General features: G+C 45.2%; 1 protein-coding gene across 1 annotated transcript in view; it reads left to right on the plus strand.

Annotated features, from left to right (window-relative positions):
• LOC135915745 (zinc finger MYND domain-containing protein 19-like) overlaps positions 1–23752 on the plus strand; it is an 89367-nt gene extending 65615 nt beyond the window's left edge. The window contains exons 5-6 of the mRNA XM_065448866.2: positions 4109–4169; positions 16056–23752. Of these exons, the coding sequence (XP_065304938.1) occupies positions 4109–4169; positions 16056–16255 (261 nt within the window). The 3' untranslated portion in view covers positions 16256–23752. The remainder of the gene's footprint in view (positions 1–4108; positions 4170–16055) is intronic.
• The last annotated feature ends 2446 nt before the right edge of the window (positions 23753–26198 follow it).

The following is a 26198-nucleotide window of genomic DNA, read 5'->3' on the forward strand; positions in this document are numbered from 1 at the left end:
GCACTGGAAGTGTAAGGGAATACATCTACTTAGGGCAGGTAGTGACCACGGATCCGGATCATGAGACTCAAATAACCAGAAGAATAAGAATGGGCTGGGGTGCGTTTGGCAGGCATTCTCAGATCATGAAGAGCAGGTTGCCACTATCCCTCAAAAGGAAAGTGTATAACAGCTGTGTGTTACCAGTACTCACATATGGGGCAGAAACCTGGAGGCTTACGAAAAGGGTTCTGCTGAAATTGAGGATGACGCAACGAGCTATGGAAAGAAGAATGATGGGTGTAACGTTAAGGGATAAGAACAGATTGGGTGAGGCAGCAAACACGGGCAAATGACATCTTAGTTGAAATCAAGAAAAAGAAATAGGCATGGTCCGGACATGTAATGAGGAGGGAAGATAACTGATGGTCATTAAGGGTTACAGACTAAATTCCAAGGGAAGGGAAGTGTAGCAGGGGGCGGCAGAAAGTTAGGTGGGCGGATGACATTAAGACGGTTGCAGGGACAACATGGCCACAATTAGTACATGACCGGGGTAGTTGGAGAAGTATGGAAGAGGCCTTTGCCCTGCAGTGGGCGTAACTAGGCTGATGATGATGATGAGACGTTGTTGAGATGCCCGCACGTGCTTAGCAGAGCTGTGGCAGTCGCCATAAGAAAAATGCAAAGTTGTTCTATTCCGCTGAAGTAGTAGTTCGCGGTTGCTGTTTTCCAAATGCACGAAAAACTGCAGTGGTCTCCAAGCGTCCAGGCACTACATTCCACTGTATGTTGTCTCTCGTGGCACAACCCGTCGCAGGTTGACGCGAACACGACCAGATCGCTGATTGCAATAGGTGGCGGTTCTTGGATGGAATCGCATTCACAGTTTAAACTGCAGCTAGTGCAATTAAAGCCTCTCCATCGACGCAAAAGTAAACAAGGCTAAAAAACATAGCATCACTTCCACTCGGAACAGGAAGCTGCAGCTACGCAAGTTCCACTTGACGCCGGAAGCTAAGGAGGTGAGTGGGAGAAGAGCGTGGAGGAGGAGGGTAGGTTGGCGGTACTTAACCTGGTCCGCGGTGGTGGATGGAGGGGCTTTAGTATGATGCACCTTGTGACTTCACCAGCTACCATTTGTAAATTTCAATATGGGTTGTAAAGTAATAAGTTGAAGAAATTAGCAAAATTTTGATAATTAGTTGATTCTGCATTTTGATTTATCACACATGTAATGTCTGCCTCTGAGTAATCCAGTTCAAGGACTCGTTACTGACACAGGCGATATTCATAAACTTTGTATAGCAGCTATGTATATCCTTAAGAACTTCCTGTATTGTGTGCTGGAAAACAAGGTTGTAAATGATAACATCCTGTCATAATATTCAGGAACTGGTTCCAGATGGTGTTTTTTCTGTATGTGATAAATTTTTAATGAAAAACTGTTGCAGTGCGTGCTATTGCTTGTGAAACAATTTTTTCATGGTTCACTTTGTTCATGTACAAACCATTTGGCACGCCACTAAACATCCGAGTAGTCGTGTAACGTATCTCGTGAAGGGAGGATGGTGACATAAACACAACCTGACAGTGTATAATCGCTGTCAGTTTGCGTTCTTGTCAAGGCTGCCTTATGTAAAACACTTGAATGTGGCAGCAGTGTTCACTGCAACATTGCGTGCCTCTTAATCAAATCAGTATTCTGGCGCATAAAATCCTAGAATTCTATTAAACTTGGCAACATGAACTTGTAACAACAAAAAAAAAGTAGATTCCGCATATTCAGTGGATTCAAAACAGAAAATACTTCTTTTGCAACAAAAACATTGTATGCCTTGCACGTTTGCAAAAGCAGTGTTGTCTCTTCACGGGAGTGACGGCATCTTTGCTGACATGCATAATGTACCTGGAATACATTCAAGCTGCGCTGTTGCAGCCTAAAATGGACAGGCAAACTGCATTGTTTGAACTAACAGACTCTGCCTTTGAATTTCATGTGGCAAGTTGCCACACATAAGGTAGATGAATTCAATTCTGAGGAAGAACCTGGACTCTCGGTCACAAAACCATTGCCATATTTACTTCTGTATCCAGTTTTGATCTTCGCGAACTCGAGCATCGTTCCAACTTCTGGCTACACGAACTGATGTGGCTTGTGGTGAACAAATTGAATGTTAAGAAAGCAAAATTTATGCTTGTTCGTCCTAAAAATAAGCCTGCAGATTATCCTAACACCAGTTCAACATATTCAGATTCTGATTGAATCCGTAAAGTCTTGTAAATACTTAGGGTTTTTTTTTTTTTTTTTTGTAGTGACCCAAGTTGGGGTGACCATGTAAATAATGTCCGTTTACATGTAGCTCGGTCTATTGCAATCCATCGCATCAGGTAACTGTTGCCCGTGCAGATTAAAAAGCAGTTGTATTTCGCTCTAATGCTTTCACAACTGGTATACTGCAATTTAATTGGGGTCACATGCTACAAAACTGATTCAGCCAGATAATTGTCATTACAGAAAAAGCTTTGTGCACAGTTGTATTTCGCTCGAATGCTTTCACAACTGGTATACTGCAATTTAATCGGGGTCACATGCTACAAAACTGATTCAGCCAGATAATTGTCATTACAAAAAAAGCTTTGTGCACGTGTTCTCCAAATCCACCCATGGGTGACTGCTTATTTCAGGCTTTTCATGTTCTTCCATTCCAACAGTGCCATAACTATTCTGTTGCTGTTCATATTTATAATAAAATTAAGCAGGGCATTACATCTTTTCGAAACATACCTGAACAGAAATATAAGCTATAGTCTACGGGTTGCCTCTCTCATTTCTACTCGCGCCTGGACCAACTATGGCCCAACACGTGGATAACCATATTGTTACAGTATGCAATGTGTATCCTTCAATAATTTGTCACTGTAACCTGTAAAACTATATTTCAATTTAAAAAGAAAATGAAGAAGCTATTTTCTATTTTTTGTATCATGCATTGTAGCGTTATTGATCCATTTTCTTACTTTAATAAAGCCATGTGTCTTGATTAATATACAACCACGCCAAAACTAAACTGCTTCTGCTGTTGATGTGGGACCCGGGGTGGGACCTTGTCGGGAAGTATGCTACTGACTTTTTGCCTCACTCCGTGGGCATGGTCTGTGTAGACGTGTTCATGTCCGAATAAACTGATTTGATTGGAACTAAGGCCCGCACTTCCACTTATACAGAGTGCAGGCCTTACACGAGACCAGCTTAGACTACTCACTGAAGTCTGAAACTTCGCTGAGACTACTATGCAGAATAACGCAACTACTAGCAGTTGACTATGAACACTTTCTTTAGTCGTCAAAATAAAAACATTGATAGTCTTGCCTATTGGTGCTCTCCCAAAGCTGGTAATCCTTCATGCTATTCATTACTGTTCGAGATTCCCATCACTTTGAAGCTGTAACGAAACTGCACACTGGGTGTTCCAAAGTTCACATGCAAACATCTTTCAGCAATGCCCTCTTAATGCACTCGAAAGCACAATGAAGCTAAGCTTGCTAAACAATGTTCCTCAGCATAGCCTTGAAGCACGCCGAATCTATGACGCATGATTGTGATCCTGTGGCACACAGTGATGATGATGCCATCGATGGCAGGACAGTAACTGGTGCCATGTGTAGTGGCTTGTGGGAATTGATCTGCAGGGGGTGCAGCCTCTGAGATCGAAATGGCTTGCTGGTAGAACTCTGAGGCCACACACCCGGGTATGTGCTTCACGCTCTGTGAAACTTTTTCAAAAATTTTCCTGCTCCAATGTGTGCAAGTTTGGGCCTTACACGTGAAAATGCGGTAATTGTTGGGTTTAAAAAAATGTATATATGCACTTGTCAATTGCAGTAAGCATGATGGTATAGTCAAGGCACGTGCTAGCGATGTTCTTATTCTTTTAAATACAGGGCACAACGGATTGTCCTTTTGCAGTGATGATGGATGCGTCTAACTTTGCAGAAAAAGGCATGTGGCACTTAAACTTAAAAAAAAGAAGTGCTATCTGCAGCCGTTAAACGAGCACTTGCTTACTGCTAGAGGTTCACTACAGCAAGGGTGCATAATTGTTACTTTTTTTTTTTTTTTCGTCAGCTTGCAGATGCTGCTGTCACCAAGTATTACAACGCCAATGGCGAAGTTATGGAGGAAGACGGTAAGTAATGCGATGACCACTCAAGTTATTGTCGACCAGAAACCTGAATATTTATAATACAGAAGCACTTTGCCCAACAGTCAACTCCCTGCTAGAAGCTTTAGCAGGCCCCTTTTCACTACTGCCACATTGTTGCATTGGAGAGCAGTGTTTTGGAAATGGAGGGGTATCTAATGGAAGGTGTGGGAATACCCAAACATGTGAGTCAAATGATAATTTCTCAAATGCACTTCGATTCACAAACCCACCATTGGATTTCCCGAATATAATGTACTGTTTCACTCAGTGTGATTTTCAGCATAAAGAGTCCATTAATGGAGGGGCTCTAAAACTGTATAGCAGCGCCAACATGTGAAAAATTAGTAAACAATACATTGTCTTTTACTGGTAGCACCCCATTTACAACAAAAATGGCACCTGTAATTTTTTGAGCAAAAGATAAACTGGTAGGCATATATTGTGTGGCAACTAATGAAGAGTGCGAGTACTAATATTGGTGAAAGATCCTGGCATAAATTTTTGTAAGCTCCCAAATATACAGCAACTCTAATACCATATTTACTCGCGTAATGATCGCACCCTTGAATTTTGTCATCAAAATTTGATTTTTTTTTCTTTCCCGTGTAATGATCGCACCCTGAACTTGTCGCAGCGATATGTCGTGTGCCAAGTTTAGCTAATGATGATCGCGCTTACCATCTGTTAAATGCTATGCGAACGTCTCTTGAAGACATACCCAGTGATCTGCATGCACCCAACATTCTTAAGCAGATGCCCCATTTATTCCTTTCATCACTTTCCGTACTTCCACGAAAAAAAAAAAGCTACAACCAAACTTGCCTCGGCTTTATTATTTGTAGGCTTCATAATGGTTTTGGTCAACAACATAAAAGGCGCCTTTCAATTCTTCTCGTCTGCACTCGTGGGCATGCAACAAATCGTGAGCGGCAACGATAGTGGCCACGTTTACGCTGATTTGTTACAAGTGTACCCTATTCATATGCCGGCGCTTGTAATGCAGCTAAGGTATTCGCCCACCCTTGGTGGAAATGTGCCATATTAAGATAGGAGTGAAGACAGATGCCATAGTTTCAGCAGCATGCCTGCCATGTGTTTTAAGTTAATTAATTAATTAATTAGTATTTATGGCGCAAGGGCTACAACGGCCAAAGAGCGCCAGCAATGATGTTTAGTAGTGCAGTACAATGTTATAAACCTGTCAGCGTGTATAGTGGGTTGCAATGCCTGTTATGTACTGCGGTGGCTGTAAAGGCATGTGTTTTAAGTCACTGGCAGCTAAGCGTGCCCATCTGTTTCTGTCCCCTCAAAATGGACATGGCTACATTATTGTCGCAAACTTGCCGATATTAACAATGTTATTCGTTACTGATATGGAAGAAACTGTTTCAATGTGTGTAATGTGTTCACAAGAAGAAAAATAATCGCGTTCGTTGTGTTCAGCTTGCTCCGCCGGCCGCCATTTTTGTATTGGTGCCCCCGCACTGACAGCGACAGCCACCTGCTTGTTGACCCGTTGTGATCCCGCAGCAAACGTGGGATGAAAAAAGAAAATGTTTCTTTTCACGCGAAATTTAACCCGTGTAATGATCACACCCCTGAATTTGCGTCAATTTTTTTGACAAAGAAAGTGCGATCATTATGCGAGTAAATACGGTATGTGTGCACACAGAAGCTTTGTCTACAGGAAGTGGTGTACATTACGGTGTACATTACGAACTTGTACACAGAATTAAATGTTAAAACCCAACTTAAAGCATGGAACTCTTATGAAAGACCAGTCAAATGAACTTGTAACAATAATCATGTGCCTTGAAAATTCCATTACTATAATCAATAATTGTTACAGTGCAGCCCATTGGTAAGAATACCACATGTAACATTCATGGTTATACAGTTGAATCTATAATTTGAACTTGGAAGGGGCCCGAAAATTTTTTTGAATTCAAAGAGGTTTGAATTAAAAGGACTTGTTCTTGGAATATTCGCTCACCATAGCACAACGCACAAATGTTGCTAGTCATTAAATATTGCGGTGCACAAGCATGCAGCAAGCGAGGACCACGAAACTGCCCATGCCGGCCACCGCTCACTTCCCGATAACAGCAGAAAACGAAACTTCAGTGAACAGGTTAAAGGGTCCCTGAAACGGACAAATTTTGTAGACGCGTAGGGTACAGCTAAAGTTAATCATACGCACCACAATTTGTGTGAAACGTCTCATATTAAGAGAGCTACGGACGATCACAAGTTACCCTCCTCCACAGTCATGCATTTTCTCTTCAACTCGTTCGCCAAGTGATCGGAGCTAAGCTCTGCCTTCACTGGCTCTGCATCATGATGGCACGTCGTGTCGTCGACTTCCGGTTCTCTAGGAGTGAGCGCGCGAAGCCTCTCCAAACTCTCCGCCAGCTGCTCGGCAGTCGACCCCAAGCGAGAGCTATCGAAGCAGCGTGCGTTGCGAGCATTCTGCTGCAGTGCTGAACGTGTCTGGTATTCCGGTAACCACAGGCGAGCTGGGCCTTTCGACGGGTGGGTGGAGGCATAAACTCAAGCTGATGAAGGAACTTTAGCGTAGACGTACGTGCGCGGTCTGGTCGGTCTGCACGGTCCAGCCACCTGTTTGCACACAGCTTAACTAGCCAAACAAAGCGCTAATATTGCTGAAGTCGAGTGTAAAACATTTTAAACATTTACAAAAACAATGTGTTAATGATTACACTCCTGCTAAAAATTTACACCAGCAGCAAAGAATACATTTTGTTACTGCTACTGTGTGTGGTTGAGCTCTGTGCCACTAGGTGGCTGCACCATGCAGACCATTCACATTTGCGCTCCTGCGTGAAACAACATGCAAGGGGAAACGGCCAGGCCCTGTCCCCTTGTGCTTGCATTTACCCTAATACCGGACTCGCGAAACGCTATTGTGTTGGTAATCTTCTGGTGTAAAGTGACGGCCGCAAACGCGCAAATCCTGGCCCCGATCGGATAGCAGCAGTCCGATGCGCTGCAGCCAATCCGCCCATCTGCTGCCTCGCAGAGAGACATGTCACAGCTTGACATATTGCCAGTCACTATGTTTGCAGTCCGCAGCCCAACAAAGTCGAATCATAGTGCTCCAAAAATACCGAGACCGACTCTGACCGCGGAGCTCTCGTCGAAACGGAGCCCGTTGTAACACAAGCAGATGACGCTTGCTGTGTGCCAGAAGTGCCTAAGTGTAGTGAGAAATTGTTCGTGTGCATTCTCTTTCTGTTTCTTTTTATAGCAACAAATTAACTAACATTCGAACTATTACGAACATCATTTGTTTGCCATAAAGTTGGAAAAATTATCAATGTCACACCCTGGGCAGCCAATCGGATAGCTCCCCCTACTGACATCAATTCGGTGATGTAGGTCATATGGGTAGGGGCGGCTGAACATTCCGCTGAGCAGTGTACTGCGATTGGCAGTGATATACATTTTTAAAACCTTATAATAAATTACACGCTTTACGCGGAGCACTTAGATGCATCAATTAAGGACAAGGACTTACTCTAACGACTCAGTATGTTTGTAGGAAATCGTCATAATCGTTTCAGGGTCCCTTTAATGCGAGTCTATCAAGGTGACGAAGTCGGTGCCACTGATCATAATCCTGTTGGTGGGTGTGCTCCCTTTTGGTGTTCAAAAGACAAGGAGAATGACTTACTGGGTGTTGCCTCTGTGTCCTTGTATTTAGGGCCTGTCTTGTAGTACAGAATCTGATAACGCACTCTCCGACGACGTTTCCATCAGGACGTCTCTGTTTAGACTCGTCATTGTAAAAAAAACAAGCGTGAGTCAGAGCTGAAGTGAGTAGACAATAGTGCAAAACCAGTGGTCCGGCTGAACCAAACGCGAGTATGAATAGAGCAGTTGGGTGGGTCCGCATGACACCAATTTCCCGCACGTATGTCGCTGTAGGGGGCCCCGCTGTCATTGGTCTCCTCCGCTCGCCGCTCATTTGCCGCTGTGACATGCTCGTGACGCACATTTTGCTGCTAGTGTGGCTGGGGCATTACAGCGTGACGCAGAAATGGCAACCTTGCCATTTGAGAGAGGGTGAAATTTCCACCACACTTATTTTTCTTCACGCACAGCATTGAGGGCTCTCCTAAGCTTCTCCTATATGGTGGGGTCAGAGCAATGTTGGTCACAGGCACAGTCGCATGATTTGGTGCACTGCTGAGAGCATTGTCGGAGCGCAGTATGTTCGAATGGCCAAACATTTTTGCCCATTGGAATACACCCAACATTGACGGGACCACAGCATCAGTTAGAATGAACCAGAAATTCGAAATAAGCATGTTCGAATTAACGAGATTTGACTGTAGTGATGAGTCGACTTAAGGGTATGAACTTATGCAGTTAAGGCTATGCAAGAAAACTTACAACTGTATGTCAAATATGACCCAAAATTTCCTTCTGGACGGCAATTTTCCATGCAGACTTAGCTTGAAATTAGCACTGCAAAATTCCCCTAAACGAACGATGCACAGACTGGGTGAAAAGTTTACTTAGGCAAGTTGTATCTGCCACCATTACTGTGGAGCATATCCTGCCTGCACACCGATTGTGAACACCACAAGGAGCGCCACAAGATGGTGCCAGCTGCTTCGTGTACACGTCACCTACGATCGTGGTCTGCTCCATACGCGTCCGGAGGAGAGAGAGACAAAAGAAAAGCAAAGCAGTGTGGTGGAGCCTCCCCTATCACTCTTAGCGAACGCATAAATGCACCGTGGAAGCAGCCCCGAAGCAGCAGACAGACCAGCTTGTAGAAGATGGCACTGACAAAGTGCAAAGCTGTGTCACTTGAGACGAAGCTACAATTTTTGCAAGACTCAAAAAAGTATGAGCTTTCGCAGTCAACGATATTGAGAATTCTGAAAACCTGGAGCTCTGCGATCATGAAGGCTGGAGCCCGTAGCCTTGTCGATCAATGGGAAGAAGGGTTAGTGACCCTTTTCCACCATGAACGACTGCTTCAAGAAGGCAAGCTGTGTGTGCCAGGGCAAAACCCCCCATGATAACAAAACCAACACTAGAAGCTGCTGGTATTACCGAGCTCTGGGAGCATGTCGCTATTGATGATGAAACAGCTGATGCTTTGATGGTGGAGTTCCTGAGTGCAGATAGTGCTACCTTGTTCTGCAAAGAGATCTCTGACAAGGTGATTGTTGTCGCAACAGATGGCGGTGATGATGGCAGTGACGACGAGATTGACAGTGGCCTGTCTTTGACCATGACCCTCATGTTCACGCAAAGTGCGCTGTTGTCCTGTCGTCTATTTGAGTCTCTCATTGGTTTCGTGCACGCTAAAGGATTGCCTCCAGTGTTCGCACAGTTGCTGGACGCGATGCACACCACAGTTATAAATCTGAAACTGCTGCGAAAGCCAATGCAGATTTTTTTACTGTTATGGCATGCCTACACACTATTTTGAGGTATAAATTAACATAGTCGAACACGGATATATCGAACCCACATATATCGAATTGTTGTCTGTATCGAACTCGTAAATTATCCCCTTGAAAATTCTGTGTAAAAGTATAGAAATGCGTACGTTTATATTGAACGATATTTTTACCCGCCATTGGATATATAGAACGCCGCGCGATCTCGGCACTCGCTGCACCCGCGTGCTCCGCGCCTCCCCCGAAAGGCTCGGAAAATGTGAGAGCGAGAGGGAGGGAGGCTCAGACGGTACTCCCGCTGCGCATGCTCTCCGACTTGCGGCAACACCCTGCTTGCGGAACTGCTTTTATTTTTCTCTCTCCCAATGTCTCTCATCCTTCCCCCGCGTAACCATAGTGATCGGCTCGGAAAAGGTAGCCAGGAACGAAGGCGGCGGTGGCCTCCTCCTTTTGCCTTTTTTTTTTCTTGTTGCTTTTTCACGAGTTTTGCTCAGCCAACCACAGCTCGTGCCTTTCGTACGTCGCTGTCGCCCTCGGAGGTGGCCATCGCGAGCGCTTTGTTGGCGGTGGCTGCGCACGTGAATTCTTGTGTTTTGTGCGCGTACTTGTGTTTCGTGTTCATTATTGTTTTGCGTGCGTCTCACGACACGTGTGACTGGATCATGGTGAGCTGACGCGGAAGCAATGGCCGCAGCAAGCACAAGCAGCGTCAAGAAGCGCAAGAACCTGGACTTTGCGACAAAGCTGAAAGCCATTCAGCATGTTGAGGCGGGCGAGAAAAGTGCGACGGTGGCAGACGACTTCGGGATTCCTCGGAGCACTCTAAGCACCTTGTTAAAAAACAAGGCGGACATAAAGTCGAAAGCGGCGGAGTTACGAACGTCGGGAGCTTGTCGTGTGCGCGCTCCTGCCCACGAGAAAGTTGAAAAGGCCCTCTATGCGTGGTTTTTAGAGGTGCGGGCTAAGAACATTCCGGTGGATGGCCCAATGCTAATGGCTAAAGCCAAATGGTTTGCCGCTGCACTCGGTGATGATAACTTCGCCGACAACACAGGGTGGCTGCAGAGGTTTAAGAACCGCCATAAGATAGTTGGCAAAACCATTTCTGGGGAAAGCGGAGCCGTCATCAGCCAGGATATCCAGCAGTGGATTTCGAAGGAATGGCCGGAAATTTGCGCGAAGTTTTCATCCGCGGAAATCTTCAACGCCGACGAGACCCGGTTGTTTTGGCAGATGCTGCCCAGCAAGACGCTCGACGTGCGGGCCAGCACGTGTCACGGGGGCAAGATGAGCAAAGTCCGCGTGAGCGTTCTGCTCGCTGCTAACATGGATGGCTCTCAAAAGCTCCAGCCCTTTGTGATTGGCAAAGCAAGGGCACCGCGCTGCTTCAAAAACTGTAAGCAGCTCCCCGTTCGCTACGCCTTCAATAAGAAGGTGTGGATGACGCGTCAGCTGTTCACAGAATGGCTGCAAGCGTGGGACGCCGAACTGGGCAAATCGGGGCGTCACGCTTGCCTCCTCGTTGATAACTGCTCGGCCCATCACACCACCTGCAAGCTCGAAAACATCGCACTCAAGTTTCTGCCGGCGAACACGACAGCAAAGTTGCAGCCGCTCGACCAGGGCATCATTAAGTCGTTCAAAGTCGGCTACAGGAGGCGACTCATTGATAGGCTTTTGGTGAACCTCCGCATGGGCACCGAGCTTAAGGTTGACCTGCTGGGGGCCATTCAAATGATGACGGGCGCCTGGAGAGACGTGAAGCAGGATACTGTGGCCAACTGCTTCCGGAAGGCAGGCCTCGTGACAGCCAAACTTCCCGAAACCTGCGAAGACGGCGACGGCGACAACGAGTGCATGGACGCGCGTTTCGCGAGTTGTCGTCCCTTTTCGCGGCTGCCGTTCCAGCCGAAGTGTCTGCTGACGATTATGTGAACGTTGACGGCAATGTTCAGGCTGTTGTGAGCCACGCCGACGAGGATATTGTAGCTGCAGTCGGAGGGACCCAGGCTGACAGCTCGAGTGGCGACGAAGATCGTCCGGACGAGGGTGCGACTACACGCTCGTACTCCGCCGCTGAAGTAGCGGCAGCGTTCAGCTTGATTCGCCGTTGTTGCGGCGACATGGAAGGAACCGGGCTTTCGCACCTGAACAGCCTCGATAAGATCGAGGTTGGCGTCTTTAATTTCATTTGCAAGGCGAAGAAGCAGACCAACATAAGCGATTTTTTTTCACGCAAATAAAGCATTACGTTGCGTAGTGTGTGCGGAAATAGTTGTCATTCTTGAATGCGCCGATCGGTAGGTCATCGTCCGCCACAGGTAAATTCTCTGGGCCTGTATTTTTTATATCGAATTTTTGATATATCGAATTAATTCGCGATCCCCTTCGAGTTTGATATATCCGTGTTCGACTGTATTATTTTTCACGGTCCACTTTCTATGTTTTATTTTTTAGCAAAAGTAGTAAATTGGGGTTTGGAGCTACAAAGGGGTATGGTTGGTAGCTTTTTACAGTCCAGATATAGCAATGATCTTTCATAACGATATCAAAAAGAACAAGAAATCCGATTGTTAAAAGTGAACTGCACTAACTGGGTTGCACCAAAAAAAAAATAGTCGCAATGAATCGCCCTGCCCTGTCACCATTGAATCCAATGTATTGGCTAACAGATTAAGCCGTAGTCGACGCATGCCAAACGGTTAGTGCATAGTATTTACTCCATTTTTTGGCACATACAAGTGTGGAGTCCAAAATGTTGTGCGTGCAGACCATAGATAGCGAAACTGCAGCACACGGACCTTTCTTAGACTGCAGTTGCCACTGATGGTGACGTCAAAACATTAAAACCATGTGTTTCCTGCTCCCATACCTTCTAGCACTTCCACGTCATCCTCGTGGATTACTATGTGGATGATGGCTCTTCCATATCCAACGCGGCTAGTGTGTTGACCGTCATGACAGCGTTCAGAGAAGTGTAGGCTGATGGAGAAACTGGCTCGCGTTCTTGCCAAGTTTGAGAACGCGAGCCTCAAATGTGAGTCGTGGTGGCAAGTGAAAATTGAATTTTTTTTTACTACATAACGCAGCCGATTGCGGTAAAGGTGACTTGGGAAACGAGCCGCCATTGTGCAGCATGTATTAGACCCTTGCCCATTTTTCTTGCTAATAAATTGGATACGTGTTAGATTTCTACTTTGTTAAGGAGCTTTAACATCATTTCTACATTAATTTATACTTTGGACGCATAGAAAGCGGGCATGAGTTTCGTTTTAGAATCGAGCAAATAGTGGATGTATGAATCAGTGGTGCGTTTTAACATTCTTGCATATTGTTTAATTCACCCCGCCAATCACTTTAGTCGGTCCCGTCAGGGTCGAATTAACAGAAGTGGACTGTGATCAAAAAGTTAATTAGTGAAATGTTTTCACATTTTTCAATTATGCACTTTGATTGCTCATGAATAATGTCCACCATGTCGAATAATCTAGCTCAAGGACTACAATTACGTTCGCTGCCACATGCGATTTTTAAAAATTATGTGTGATCTAAAAAAAAAAACCCTTTATTTGCTTTTCTCCCCTCCCCCTAACCAATATTATACCTGCACAGTTGCTCACCAGCTTTTACAATTTCATCGTAAGAAGCTTGATTTGCGTTCATTTAAGGGCGAAATAGATTTTAAAAGAATAGTTAGTCTCCAGCCAACTTTTGAGTGTCACTTTTTTATCAGCTGTATTATGTGGGGTTACTTGCAGCAGCGCCAGCTTTTTGTAAAACCAATGTATAATGGCAGCCAAAATTTCTACTACTCTGAGTGGCTTTAGCGTTGCACTGTTAAGCCTGTGGACGTGGGATCAAATCCAGGCCGTGGCTGCTGTATTTCAGTAGGGGCAAAATGCAAAACTTCCATGTACCATGCATTGGGTGCACGTGGAAGAACCTCAGGTGGTCAAAATTAATCCATAGTCCTCCATTATGGCCTGCCTCAAATCATATTGTGGTTCTGGCATGTACAACACCAGAGCTTAATTTTTATTTCGTAGTATTTTATGGCTACAACTGCAGTATTTTTTTCCAATATTGAGGTTGTCGGGTCTAATTATTTCAGTGCCCCCACTGTCCTAGAGAGCATTATAATCGGCGACTGTAAAAGAAATGGCAACTAAAGAATGAGTTAACAGGCTTTGTAGGCTCAATTCGAGACAATCGGGTACCGTGCTGCACAGGAAGACAATGTGTCGGCGATAAGAAGTGTGCATGAAGTACTAGTCAGTGTTTAATGTAATATTGGCTGTGTACATAGTTGCAGCCATCTTGATTTGTCTGGGCTCAGGATGGGGACAATCACAATTCCTGCTGTATTGATTATATGTCGACCTTCTTGCAGTTGATGCCACAAAATGGCCAGCTCTGTGCACCACATGTGGATCCCTTGTTTGCAAGCATAGGCATGCTTAGAATAGTTCTTTGCTAATTAATAAGCCCAACACACCACACATGATGCTTTAGTTGTCAACACTTTCATTTGAGCTTAATATGCAGTTTTCTGGGTTGCCTTGTTTTTCTTCAATACTCATGGCCAAGTGCTTAGTCCCACATACCCTCTTTGTTGAGCAGTTTGCTCTATCGGAACGAGATGGCGCTCTCGGCAGCGCTGTGCACGTTGCCCCAGTGGAAGCGCACGAAAACAAAACCATTACCGCTTCTGCCTTCCAACTGTGTGATCAGCTGTTGGAAATACTACTGGGTGTTCGCTAAATCCCTGTTCTCTATTTATGCTCAAAATGGGGAACGGTAGACCGAAAGTGTGTGCAGTAGTTAGCTGCAAAGATTGATGCATTGAATAGAATGAATCTGTGGGGCCAAGTTCACGGTGCGCTGCTGCATTAAGGACTGCCTGTGCGGCTGGCCCTTCCTGATGCACGGCATTCCTCATTGGTAAAAAAAATCCTCTCTCATTCACCAGCATGATTGCTAACCCCCAAAGAAAGAACTTCAACCACGGAACGTCGGCAAGAGTTGTAGCACTTGCTAAACAGAGACATAGGGAGTAGCGCCACTTCCTGGCATAGAAAGCTTTTCTCTAATTATCTGCACACATTCACCCCAACACGTGCAAACTTACACCCACTACAGTCGACTCTCGTTACAACGGACCCTGATAATCCGACAAAGAAACGTCCGTTTTACCTGAAGCCCATAATGTCCGAAACACCTCACTTCTGAAACTTTTGTCGCAACGTCTAACAACTTTATTGCAAAAATGAGTGACTAACATCCAGAGGAAACACGAACAAAAAAAGTCGCAGTTTTGCCCAAAAGGTGAAGCATCGATTGCGATGGCAAATTAGGCAAGACAAGTGCAGCAGCAGCAGTGATCGAATTGACCTTTGTTCTGTCTCTTGCTTAATGTGAAGTAAATGTAGAAAGCACAGCGCATACAAAGCTACCGGCAGTGGGCGCGCTTATCGCAGATCACCTTCAAGATACAGCAGCCGCGCCGTATGCAGCAGCTGCTGGAGCAACCCCAACCCATGCCTCGCACACAAAAGAAGACTGTTTCCACCCGCCTTCCACCCTCGTGCATGCAATATTGTGCCATGAGCATCAGCTGACCCTCACAAGTCAGTTGTCAGCCCGTGTCGACAAGGCAAAAGTAGGTTTTGTACACCCGATTTTGGAAAAAAAAAAAAAAAATTCCTCAATTTCATCTTTTGTAGCTGATAGTCCGTTGTAGCATGGTCCATTAAAATCGGAACTTCGTTGCATTAATGAAATAGGCAGAACAAACTAAGGCTGAAATATGGTCCGTTATATACAAAAGCCTGTCATATATGGGTCCGTTGTAATGAGCGTAGACTGTATTACCAACGTATCAAGAATAAGTGAATGGGCGCACTCTTGAATCGATGGACCGAAGCATGGTGGCGGCGACTACACTGACAGCACATGAATTTTTGGAGCTGGGCGTTTCGCGAGGGCTCAGAGTGAGTGAGTAACTAGCGATAATACATCTTTGCTATAAGCTATTAGAAAGTACGAGAGATCCACTTTCTAAGCATTGTGTGCAGCAAGAGCAAATTTGTCACAACTGAGCACACCCTTGAGCAATTAGGCAGAAAATAAACAATCGGTGACCGCACCGAAGAATGTTACTGAATGGTAAACACAAGCCGCTTCTCGATGCGTTTGCCAGGTGAAGAGTGAAGAGCAAAACACTGATAGTGATTTAATTCACAAGTGCTAAGTTTGGAAAGGTTGGAATACATTTCTAGCCTCCCTTCTAGTACAAGCACGGCATGTGCTGCTCGCGCAGTTTGCGCTAGGCCTTTGGTACTAACAGGTGTTTGGTACTACTGATGTTGCATGCAGTTCCATACTTATTTCTAGGCATTTCTCTTAACTCACATGCCTTTCTTTTCAGAGGAGGGTGGCTGCTACTACGAGTGCCACTATCCACCCTGCAGTAGCCTGGAGCGGGAGCCCCGCGAGTTCAGCATCTGTGGCCGCTGCCAAGCAGCCCGCTACTGTGGCCTCTTCTGCCAGCAACGCGACTGGCCCTTGCACAAGCGCCACTGCCGCCCCCGGCTACGAGCGCATCGTGAGAAACCTCCAGAGCGATGACGTGGTCTCATTGTTCCCACGTTAATCTGGGGCGGCCCGTCATTGGAGCTCTGCACCGCTTTTCCACTTTGGGGACCGCTGCCTTCTTTCGCTGCCAGCTCTGGATTTCCAGTTGCACCTGCTGGCTGCGGTTCGAAAGAAGAGCACTATGGGACCTGCTCTCTAGAGGTGGTAACAGGCTTAGTCCTGTGGGAGCCCTGTCGACTGAGCAGTGCTGTTTCGTCTGCCCAGTTTCGCGGGGGACAGAGGGTGTGCCTCCCTCTGTTGCTGCACATGTGTGACCACTGCAAAGGCGATGCCAGGTCTCCAGAACTTGGCATCTGTGAGCTTTGGTGGCAGTGACGGCTCTACCTCGTCATGGGAAGAGGTCTCGCTAATGATACACGAACAGTAGGGTGCTGCTTGCTCTTGGCAGTGGCCATGTTGTGCTGAGAATGGTAGAGGCGTCAGCTCCCACCACTTGATCATGTGTGTGCTTATTGCAGTGCCCGTTGCCCAAACTTCTGAGTGTTTTCGTACTCTGTGGCGCTGGCTATTAAAACAGTGCATGCACATGTGTTGTCCCTTCCTCTCATTTGCTCAATTGTGTCAATGCCTCTATCGTACTTATTGTCCTTTCTTTAACTGGTGCTGTTACCTACCCATGTCTTCTCCCTCTGGTTTGTCATTGGTTCTCTGTTTTGCTGTCAGGTGTTTGCCCATCGAAAGTGCGCTTTGTTGTTGGCACTTCTAAGGTTTGGGTTGCATTGTTCCCAGGCTCATTCTCACTTAAGGTTGTGCAGGAGAGTGGTAGTGTTGAGATGTTCTTCCAATGTCGTTGACATTCCTTGGGGGCTTCCCTCTTTTCAATATGTCCAGCTTTGTTTCTTGCAGTTGTCAGGTGGGCTAATATAAATTATTGTTGTATCCATTAGTGTGAGCATGCACTCTGCACTCTTTTTGACCTGCTCACACTTCTTGGGATGCTACATTGGCATGATGTGGCTCCCAGGTTTAATTTCAAGCTGGAGCATCTGAGCCTGCAACTGCAAGCAGTTTCCATGTCAGGAGAAGTTGTCTTCATTTTATCTAAAATAGTGGCTGGAAGCACAGTCCTTCTAGTTCTCTGCTAATGTGAAGAACAAGAGCGCTTGGAACTGACTGAAAATTGCATTGTGAGGCCTCGCAAGAGTGATTTTCACCAAGTTCTAAGTGCCAAGTTTAGCTGCTAGAAAGCCTTGTTAATTTGCTGTGTATTTTGTCATAGCAGAGTATCACCCCCCCACCTACTCTTCTTGAGGGTCCAATATAGAGGTGTCTTGTAGTACCCAAGGAAATGTCAAGCTTATTTCAATGAAGCAGTAAATGAAGAGTAATCACTCCCTTGCAGTATTAACTGCATTTAACTACTGCCCCAATGTAGCTGTTGGGTACACTGCCAATTGTATCTGGAGCCAGTCAACTATGCTTCGTAGGAACAGTGTTTTAACAGGGCCCCCAAGACTATCTGCAGTCTCTGCACCTTTGGTGTTAGATGGTAGTGTGTTTTCAAATATTCATTCTAACCTGCCCACAACTGCCACTGTAAACACACCAATCTGCAGGCTAGCTGGTAGTCCAATCTAAGGGTAATGCGACAAGAAACATGGAAGGTGCAGATGTTTAGGTTTTGCCCTTGGTGTTATGCCCTTTCCAGTGCGTTTGGTAATGTGTAGCCATGCTAATGCTGCTTGGTGCAAGAGCTTGCACAGATTGCTGTTGGTGACATTGAATCAGCGTCCTTAAAGTTTCTGTACCAGTGAAGGCCACCAGAATCGTGCTTGTGCCATCAGTGGCGCTTGTTTCCACCGGAAGCTCCAGATGCAAGTGTTGCAAGGAACTTTGAAGGGATCCGGTTGCTTCAGGCTTTCCCACTGAAGTTCTGTTGTAGTAGTTGCACCTCCATGCCGTCCGTGCCCACTGGCAAATTCTGTCAGCACTACTCATACACTTGGTCTGTGAGGCCTGCTTTCTTGAGCAAGAGCACCACAGAGATTTCTACCTCCCTCGCATAACTTGTACAGATCTGTTGTTCTTGTGGGCCTTGTAACCTACATTTCTTGCCAAAGCCTTTTGTTTGTGTTCACTTGCAACACTGTGGCGGCGTGGTATGCAACTGCTGCCTTTTTGGTGGTGATGTGCAGGCCTTTTGGTTAGCAGTCTCAAGGCTTTGTGTCTGCAGCACACTGGGCGAGAATGCAGTTTGAATAGTGTGATAGCTTTTGCATGCTCTACTTTGGGGGTTGGGGGGGGGGGGTGGTGGTGGTGAAATGTGTATAGTGCAGCAGTGCACATTCGACAATTGTATGGGTGTTGTATGGGATGAACCACCTTGTTATCTGTCGTTGAGCTTCAGAATTTTTGCGCATGTTTGTGTGGCGATGGTTCCTGTGCACTGCCAGTTGTACTCTGGGGTTGGAGTTGGTTTTATGTGGCGAGAGGTTCAAAGCCTTCTGAAATGAGCCAAAACCTTCTACACTTCAGCAGTGACTGATTTCATTCTTGTCACACACATTATTGAAGCATTGGTGTGTAACAGGTTTGTGCTGTCTCCTTACCAACTGCAAGCATAACCTGGCAACCACAGGAAATGGGAACCCATTGGTCAAGAATAGCTGCTGGACTTGAGGCACCTTTTACATGTATGATTGCCACTCATTGCAGTTCACAGTACTTGGCATTTGCCTATTACACAGCACTGAAAACATGAGGTCTGGGTATCAGAAGTGCTCCTAGAACCAGCTGGTTCAATCCATACAATTTCAGTTCCGCAATATTTTGGCCTCTCTGATGTGTGGTTCACACCTGTGGTGTGGACTGTGCTGTGGTTGTTTTCTCCCTCCTGTTCACATTCAAACCTACTTTTGAGGGCTACTGCAACAATTTCTTTGTGCACGTTTTCTCTTCTGTATCTGAGGAAGGTAGCAGCATCTCTTTTCCCAGTAGTTGCACCCCTGGGGCTAAAAAAAAAAAAGGAATACAGGGTTCCATATGTTCCATTGCAATTTATTTTTTAATGGCTGAGAGGTTTGTGGCAAAAAATGTCAAGAGCCACTGTAATTCACAGGCCAGAGTTGTTTGGAGGCTGGAGTTTCTGAGCTATGTAAACATGTCTGTACTGTGGATCTTCCCTCTGTTGCAGTTCAGAGATATCTTTGGTCTGATTGTTAGCATTGACACTGTTGTAGCCGTTCATGCAGCAACAGTGTTCTGGCAGTCCTTATTTGTTTTTTTGTGCAAACTGCAAATTATATGAAGCAGTTACAGTAGTGAGCAGATGCATCTGGACAGCTTTGTTGCTCACTAACATACTGGTCTGTTAACTTTTTCCCAGACCGGTGTGAAACACTGTCATTTACATGTTTGCCAATGCCTTTTATCCTTTTTGACCACTCAAATCATAGTTTCCTTTGTGAATGCTTTTTAACATGGAGTTCTGAAATTGTCTCGTTTTAGATAGCTTCACTGCTCATGGTTGCTTTTAGTCTATTATCGGAAATAATTATCAGTGACCAACTATGCTAGGATAGTGTTTAAAAATATGGCAACTGTCAGTACCAGTTAACATGTCATGGCTGCTGGTAAAAGAGAAAATGATAATCTTAGACACGTAATTGTGCTTTCCTACTGCCCTTTGTTTTCCATTTTCTAATGCTGGTCATTTTGCTAATTCCAACTTCATGGAACCACATACACACACACATACATTCAGGGTGTTTTTTTTTTGTTTAGCTGCATCAAATTGTTAAAATTAAAAACATATAAATCACGGTAACGTTATGCTTACCATTCAAGTGTACGGATTGGCAGCCTCTAGATACAGAGCAATTTCCGCAATTATGTGCGTAATTAGTGAAGTTACTGTAGTGAACTTTCTAATTATCAACAATAGGTGGCTACAGCAAATGAGTATTTCGAAGCCCGTTCTCGACACTACCTATCCCAGCGATTAAATTTTGAATAGCGGATTCCATGTTGGAGCTACACGAACAATTATTTCCCCTTGGCCTTTCGTCACGTCTCAGAGGTCACTACTGGTCCGACCCCGCAAGCAGCATGCGTTACCTCCTTGCTGTCTGCGACTTTGGCCTAGCGCTTCACTTAGTCATTCCGTTGGGCGCCACGTGTTCACTTCCAACGACGAAATGCCGCTTCAGGGGCCCAAGGGAATGACTAAGTAAATTTGGCGGTTGGCCAGCATTGAAGCGCTAGGCCAACGCTGCAGACAGCAAGGAGATAACGCATGCTGCTCACGGGGCCGGACAAGTAGTGACCTCAAAGACGTGACAAAAGGCCAAGGGGAACTGCCAAGGAGAAATAATTGTTGGGATAGGTAGTGTCGAGAACGAGCTTCAAAGTACTCATTTGCTGTAGCCATCTATTGTTGATAATTAGAAAGTTCACTACCGTAACTTTGCTAATTATGTACGTAATCACGGAAATTGCTATGTATCTAGAGGCTGCCAATCCGTACACTCGAATGAGAAACGTAACGTTAGCATGATTCATATCTTCCCAATTTTAAAATTATGCTGCAGCAAGAAAACAATGTGTGTGTATGTGTGAATGAATTGATGAAACCACGTTAACAGTTCTGAAACTTGTCAAATAAAGGGAAGTATTTGGCAGGTATTAGAAGGCTGTTTGGGCAATAAAAGAAGCACATAACATAGCAGTTAAGACACTGACCTAGTTTTATAGTTTCACATACAGCATGTTCTTTTGCAAGGCTGTGAACTCTCATGTGCCATTTGCGATGTTGGGCTGTTCTTGGTGTGCTTCTGTGGGCACTCTTGGGTTTTAGCTGACATTGCTGTGAAACATGTTGAAACCTAGTAGCTTGCTTGCTTATGGCTCGCACATTCATGCGCTGTTAAACATGGGCTCTCATTCATTGCGTTGGCAAGTGCATCATCTATAACCCAAATGTGTGCAAAATTTTTTTTCTTTTCCGTGTCGTTACAAAAAAGAAGAGGGTTGCATAGCAAGCGACAGTTCTCATTGGCTGCAAAGCAGCTTTGCAGCGAATGCCAGGAACAGGTAGTTTTGTGTGCAACATTCGCTGCTCACAGTAAGATGCCCTCAACGAGCTTTATGCACTGGCTTGTTTCATAGTATGCCAAAGGGGGCAGTAGTATTCTATGACGGTACATTGTCTTTTATACCCAATATTCTTAATCAACTGCATCCACTGTTTGGCTCTGTAAAACATCGCTTGGAAACATAGGCATTTTGTAACCAGTTGTTTCTTTTGAGTGTCGCACCATGGCCTATGTATTCTGCGTTCTAGTCTGGCTGAGTGAACACAATGAGCGCGCGATCTCAACATGCCAGCCAGAGTGCACAATGAGTGACGTACGTCACATGTGACTCTGCCCTTTGGTTGGCAACTGATTTACACATTGAGTTATGGAGAATAAAGCGAGATGCCGAGACAACAATCTCTAAGGGGATGTAAGGTGCTGCTGCTTCATTGTGAAGAGCCGCCTTTTAATCATCAGTTGTGAAACATGCATTGGAATTGCACTTCATAGTCTGCCACTTGTCAAGCAGTAGAGCTGACATTGCACAACCTTGCTCATGTTTAAAGTGTGATGGGTAGGTCAGACTGATGACACAGAACTGTGGCAGCCGTTCTGTATTCTCCAAATTTTCTACCAAAGTGGGCAGAGATGCCTTGTATGAGGGGCCTTTTGGCTAGCTGTCTGTACTGTGCAGACTGATCCACCTCGGTGTTGCCCACTCCCAAAACGACAATGCGACTTGCCTCTGCATCGCTACCTACCGTCACGTGTGAGCCACTGCACTGGATTGAGCCCACTCTCTTAAGCTTGAGCAATAAGTCATGTACTCGAGCCCTGCCCTTATCAGGGCTGGACTGATGTAATGATGCTATGCCAAATGTTACTTTCCTTTTTGTGCTTTGTTGGTGGTCAGAACGGTGCTCCATCTATCTTATTGTTCAGATCTGCCAGTTGCGAGCGCTCAATGATAAGAAAGGAATAGAATCAATTGAAGGAATCAATGCATTACAGCAGCCCTGTTCTCTCTTGAAAACGTCTTCTTGTGCTTTCTTTCCTTTTAATCTGCACTGTCTCTCTGCAAATCCTTTGTGGCAACCAGAACCAGCTCTCTCTGCCACACTTCGATTTTGAAAATGCTGCAACCATTGTGTGTAAAGTTTCATTCTGGGGTTTCTCATGCAACATGTCCTCCCCGCCCCTGTTTGTTTAAGGGCACTTTTATGGCGCTTTAGTTATTGCATCAACAGGGTTCCGCTGGCATGTTTTCCACCTGCTGTGCTACGGTGCACGGTATTTAGGTGTGATCTTTATTGTTTTTGCTGTGGTGGATTGATCTAGTCCGTTGCTACGCACTGGCCTGTTTTTGTTTTGCCATTCCCGCATTGCTTCTTCCAAGTTTTCGTAAGTCAGAGTACTTACAAGGTTTGCACAAATGGTACTTAGATTCTTAGCTGTCTGATCATCCTTGTGTGAATAGATGGGCTGTGAAAGGGTGAACGTTTGGACTAGTTAGTTCATTTTCTGTAAGTGGGAAGACGGTGCAAAAAAAAAATGATCGTGGCAAGGAAGGAGTGCGGGGCCCCTGTCGCACTTTTATTTTTTGCGTCGTTTCCCCAGTTCCTAGAATGGATTGGGCTGTGGCAGGACAGGATTCCTGTGCACCAGTCTAGGTTCATTCTGTTCTCTCGGGCAGCTTGCACAAAGTTTAAGTGCAGTTGAAAAAGTTTCTTGGACGTGTTCGTAGGCTTGCTTCCCATAGGTAGAGCGAAATTTACAGACTGAAATACTTTGTGCACTAAGCCCTTGGGTACGTTTGTCCGATTTTCAGTATTCTGCATCTTCATTGTGGCATTTCTAAACCGACTGTCACTGGTTGTTCAGCTCCTATGTCACTTCAGTGTCATCTGCACTTCAATTGCAGCATAGCTAAAAATATTATGCTCCATTTTCAAGCAAAATTTTTAACAAGTCTGAGGACTGTGGCTCACAGAACAAGCACCGTGGTGCCAATGTTTGGCTATTGTTACTGATGTCTTGTTGCTTCACCCTCAAGAACCTTGAAGCTCTCACTTTGTGCAAACCTTGAGCATTCCCCTTTCCCTCCATTGTTTATCTGATCTGCATCTTAAGTTCCTTCACTCTACTTCTCGTACCGTTCTTGTTTAATTTTGCTAAACAAACTTTTATTTATTACCGTGAAAGTATCCAGTGGGCGTGAGTGGTCATAATGTTGCTTGTATTGTATTTTCCTCCCTTTTTCTTGCATTCTGAAAGTTTTGCATCAGTTGTACAATTTTCGTCATTGGAGAGCAAGAATGTTTGGCGTCACCCCTTAGGTTGTGAATACGTGTTGCTGGATTTTTAATTGCTGTGTTCAGTTTTTTGTCCAAGCTTTTGTACCTTGTAATACTTACTGTCCTGTGCCTGGCCTGAATTTGATTTTATACAAGGAAAATTTGAATTTTACTGATAATCCTTAGATTTGTGGACCACAAAAATAAACCTTGTCACCACAGGTCTAATGTTGGCTTTTTTTTTTTCTTTCCTTTTCGTCAAGGAGATCTTGTCACACAAGACAGGCGATGCAGCGAAAGCAGGTCACAAATGCTTGTGCAAGTGTTTTGTACTCAAACTACATGCAGCCCATTTGCAACATGTTCAATGCTATTCACATTCTCAACATCCACATGGACACAAATGTTGTCCATACCAGCATCATACATGCAGTTATTTGTACTTGTTGAAAACCTGGGGATCTAACTGGAGCACTGTTCCATTTCTGCTTGTGATCAAATTACTCTGACACCAACAGCATTGTAATCTTGTTCGTGAGCGAAGCTCGTTGCCGAGCAGATTCGAGCCTTTTAGATGGATGTGAACAGTGCAAACAAGTGAGACTAGAAGTAGACAAGCACTGGCTCCCAACTAACCTTTATTTTGGAAGAACCATGGTTAAATAGCACATGAAATCATGCATCTATTTCGCGAAGAAATAGTGAACGTAAAGCGCAAGAAACGGATGGGCGCGCTGGTTCCGAACAAGGCCGAATGTCTACCCTTCTCAAGCAAAGAAAAGAAGCAGAACAAAGCAAAAATTGAAAAAAAAATGATAAAGGTGCTTTTCCGCTCTGTGAAGGATGACCAGCGAAGCAGTGTATGTGGGCCCCTTAATGGCGAACTGCACCGCCGCCAGGGGTCGGCCCGGCATTGCCATATCTTAGTAAGGAAGCTCTGGTGAAAGCAGTGGAACAATCTTCAAAAGATAGACGAATACCAGACAGTTGGCGACAAAATAGAATGAATTTAATTTATAAAGGCAAGGGGGAGAAAGAATTCACTCGTGTAGACCGTTGACCATTACATCGGTAATATACAGGCTAGCAATGTAGGCAATCAAATTAAAGCTTCAAGCTTGGGCAGAGAATAATGGCATTTTGGGAGAACTTCAGAATGGCTTAAGAATAGGTAGGCGTTTAGATAACGTATTTGTTCTTACTCAGTGTATTGAAATATAAAAAGTAGAAAGCATACCGTTATATGTGGCCGTTTTAGACACTACAGGAGCCTATGAAAACGTAGACCGCAACATACTGTGGGATATCCTGGAAGGGGAAGGCTTAGGTGAAGATTGTCTACAGCTTTTGAGAGAGATTTACCTAGAAAATACCGTTTGCCTTGAATGGGAAAGGATAAAAAGCGAGGAGAAAGTTCATATCTTGCCCTTTATCCCCGCTGCTGTTTATGATGTACATGGTGAAGGTGGAGAGGGAGCTAGAAGGAAGTGCCGTATTTACTCGATTCTAAGCACCCCCTTTTTTTCACGATCGCGATGAACAAAGTGAGGGGGGGGGGGGGTGCTTACATTCGAAAAATCTAGGATGACCCCGCCTCCTTCTTTTCGCTGCGATATCACGGCGAGACAGGTGCGAGAAATCACATTTTATTTTGCAAACATTCAAAAGAAACATCTGTGCACACAGTGAACCCACCGCTTGTGTCGGATGCTCAGTTACTATCACTGCCACTCGAGTTCATCGCACTGCTGGAACCGCCGCTCTTGGTATCCCATAGCAGGTCGTCTTCCGTTCCGTCGAAGTGGTTTGTGATCGAGCAGTTCTTAAATGATTTGACTCCAACGTCCACTTGGACCCGCTTCCAAGCGTCCGAAATCCACTTTGCGATGGTTGATGGGTACGTTTTCTGTAGCTTTCGCCGTACAGCCGTACAGTCACGCTGTACGGCGTACTCGCGCCGCGGACGCCGTACCTCGGGACTCCGACGGCTCCGGCTCGATGACAAGAGTGCGCAAGCGCGCTTGTCGGCCTTGGCTACGCGCGCTTCCTAACAAATAGGGGGGTGCTTAGATTCGCATGCGAACTTTTTTCCCAATTTTTTCGCGAAAATTGAGGGGGGTGCTTAGAATCGGGGGGTGCTTATAATCGCGAAAATACGGTAATATCGGGTTTAATCTCTCATACAAACAGACGGGTACAGTAGTACAGCAGCAGCTCCCAGATTTATTTTATGCGGATGACATTGTGTTGCTAACTAACAAGCAAAGTGATTTGCAACGTCTGGCTAATATCTGTGGACAGGAAGGCAACAATTTAGGTTTGAAATTCGGTGTTAGAAAATGAGGTGTTGTGGTATTAAATGAAAACGGTGAACAGACAGTGGAGATACAGGGCCAGGAAATACCTCGGATAACAGAATATAAATACCTTGGTATATGGATAAATGAGGGCAATAGATGTATGGAAACATAGGAAAAAATAACAGTGAAGGGAAAGAGAAATGCAGCCATATTGAAGCTCAGAGCGCTATGGGTATACAATAGGTACGAGGTGCTTCGAGGTATGTGTAAAGGTGTAATGGTTCCAGGACTTACTTTTGGAAATGCG

This window comes from Dermacentor albipictus, unplaced genomic scaffold, assembly GCF_038994185.2.
Source record: "Dermacentor albipictus isolate Rhodes 1998 colony unplaced genomic scaffold, USDA_Dalb.pri_finalv2 scaffold_22, whole genome shotgun sequence".
Lineage (NCBI taxonomy): Eukaryota > Metazoa > Arthropoda > Arachnida > Ixodida > Ixodidae > Dermacentor > Dermacentor albipictus.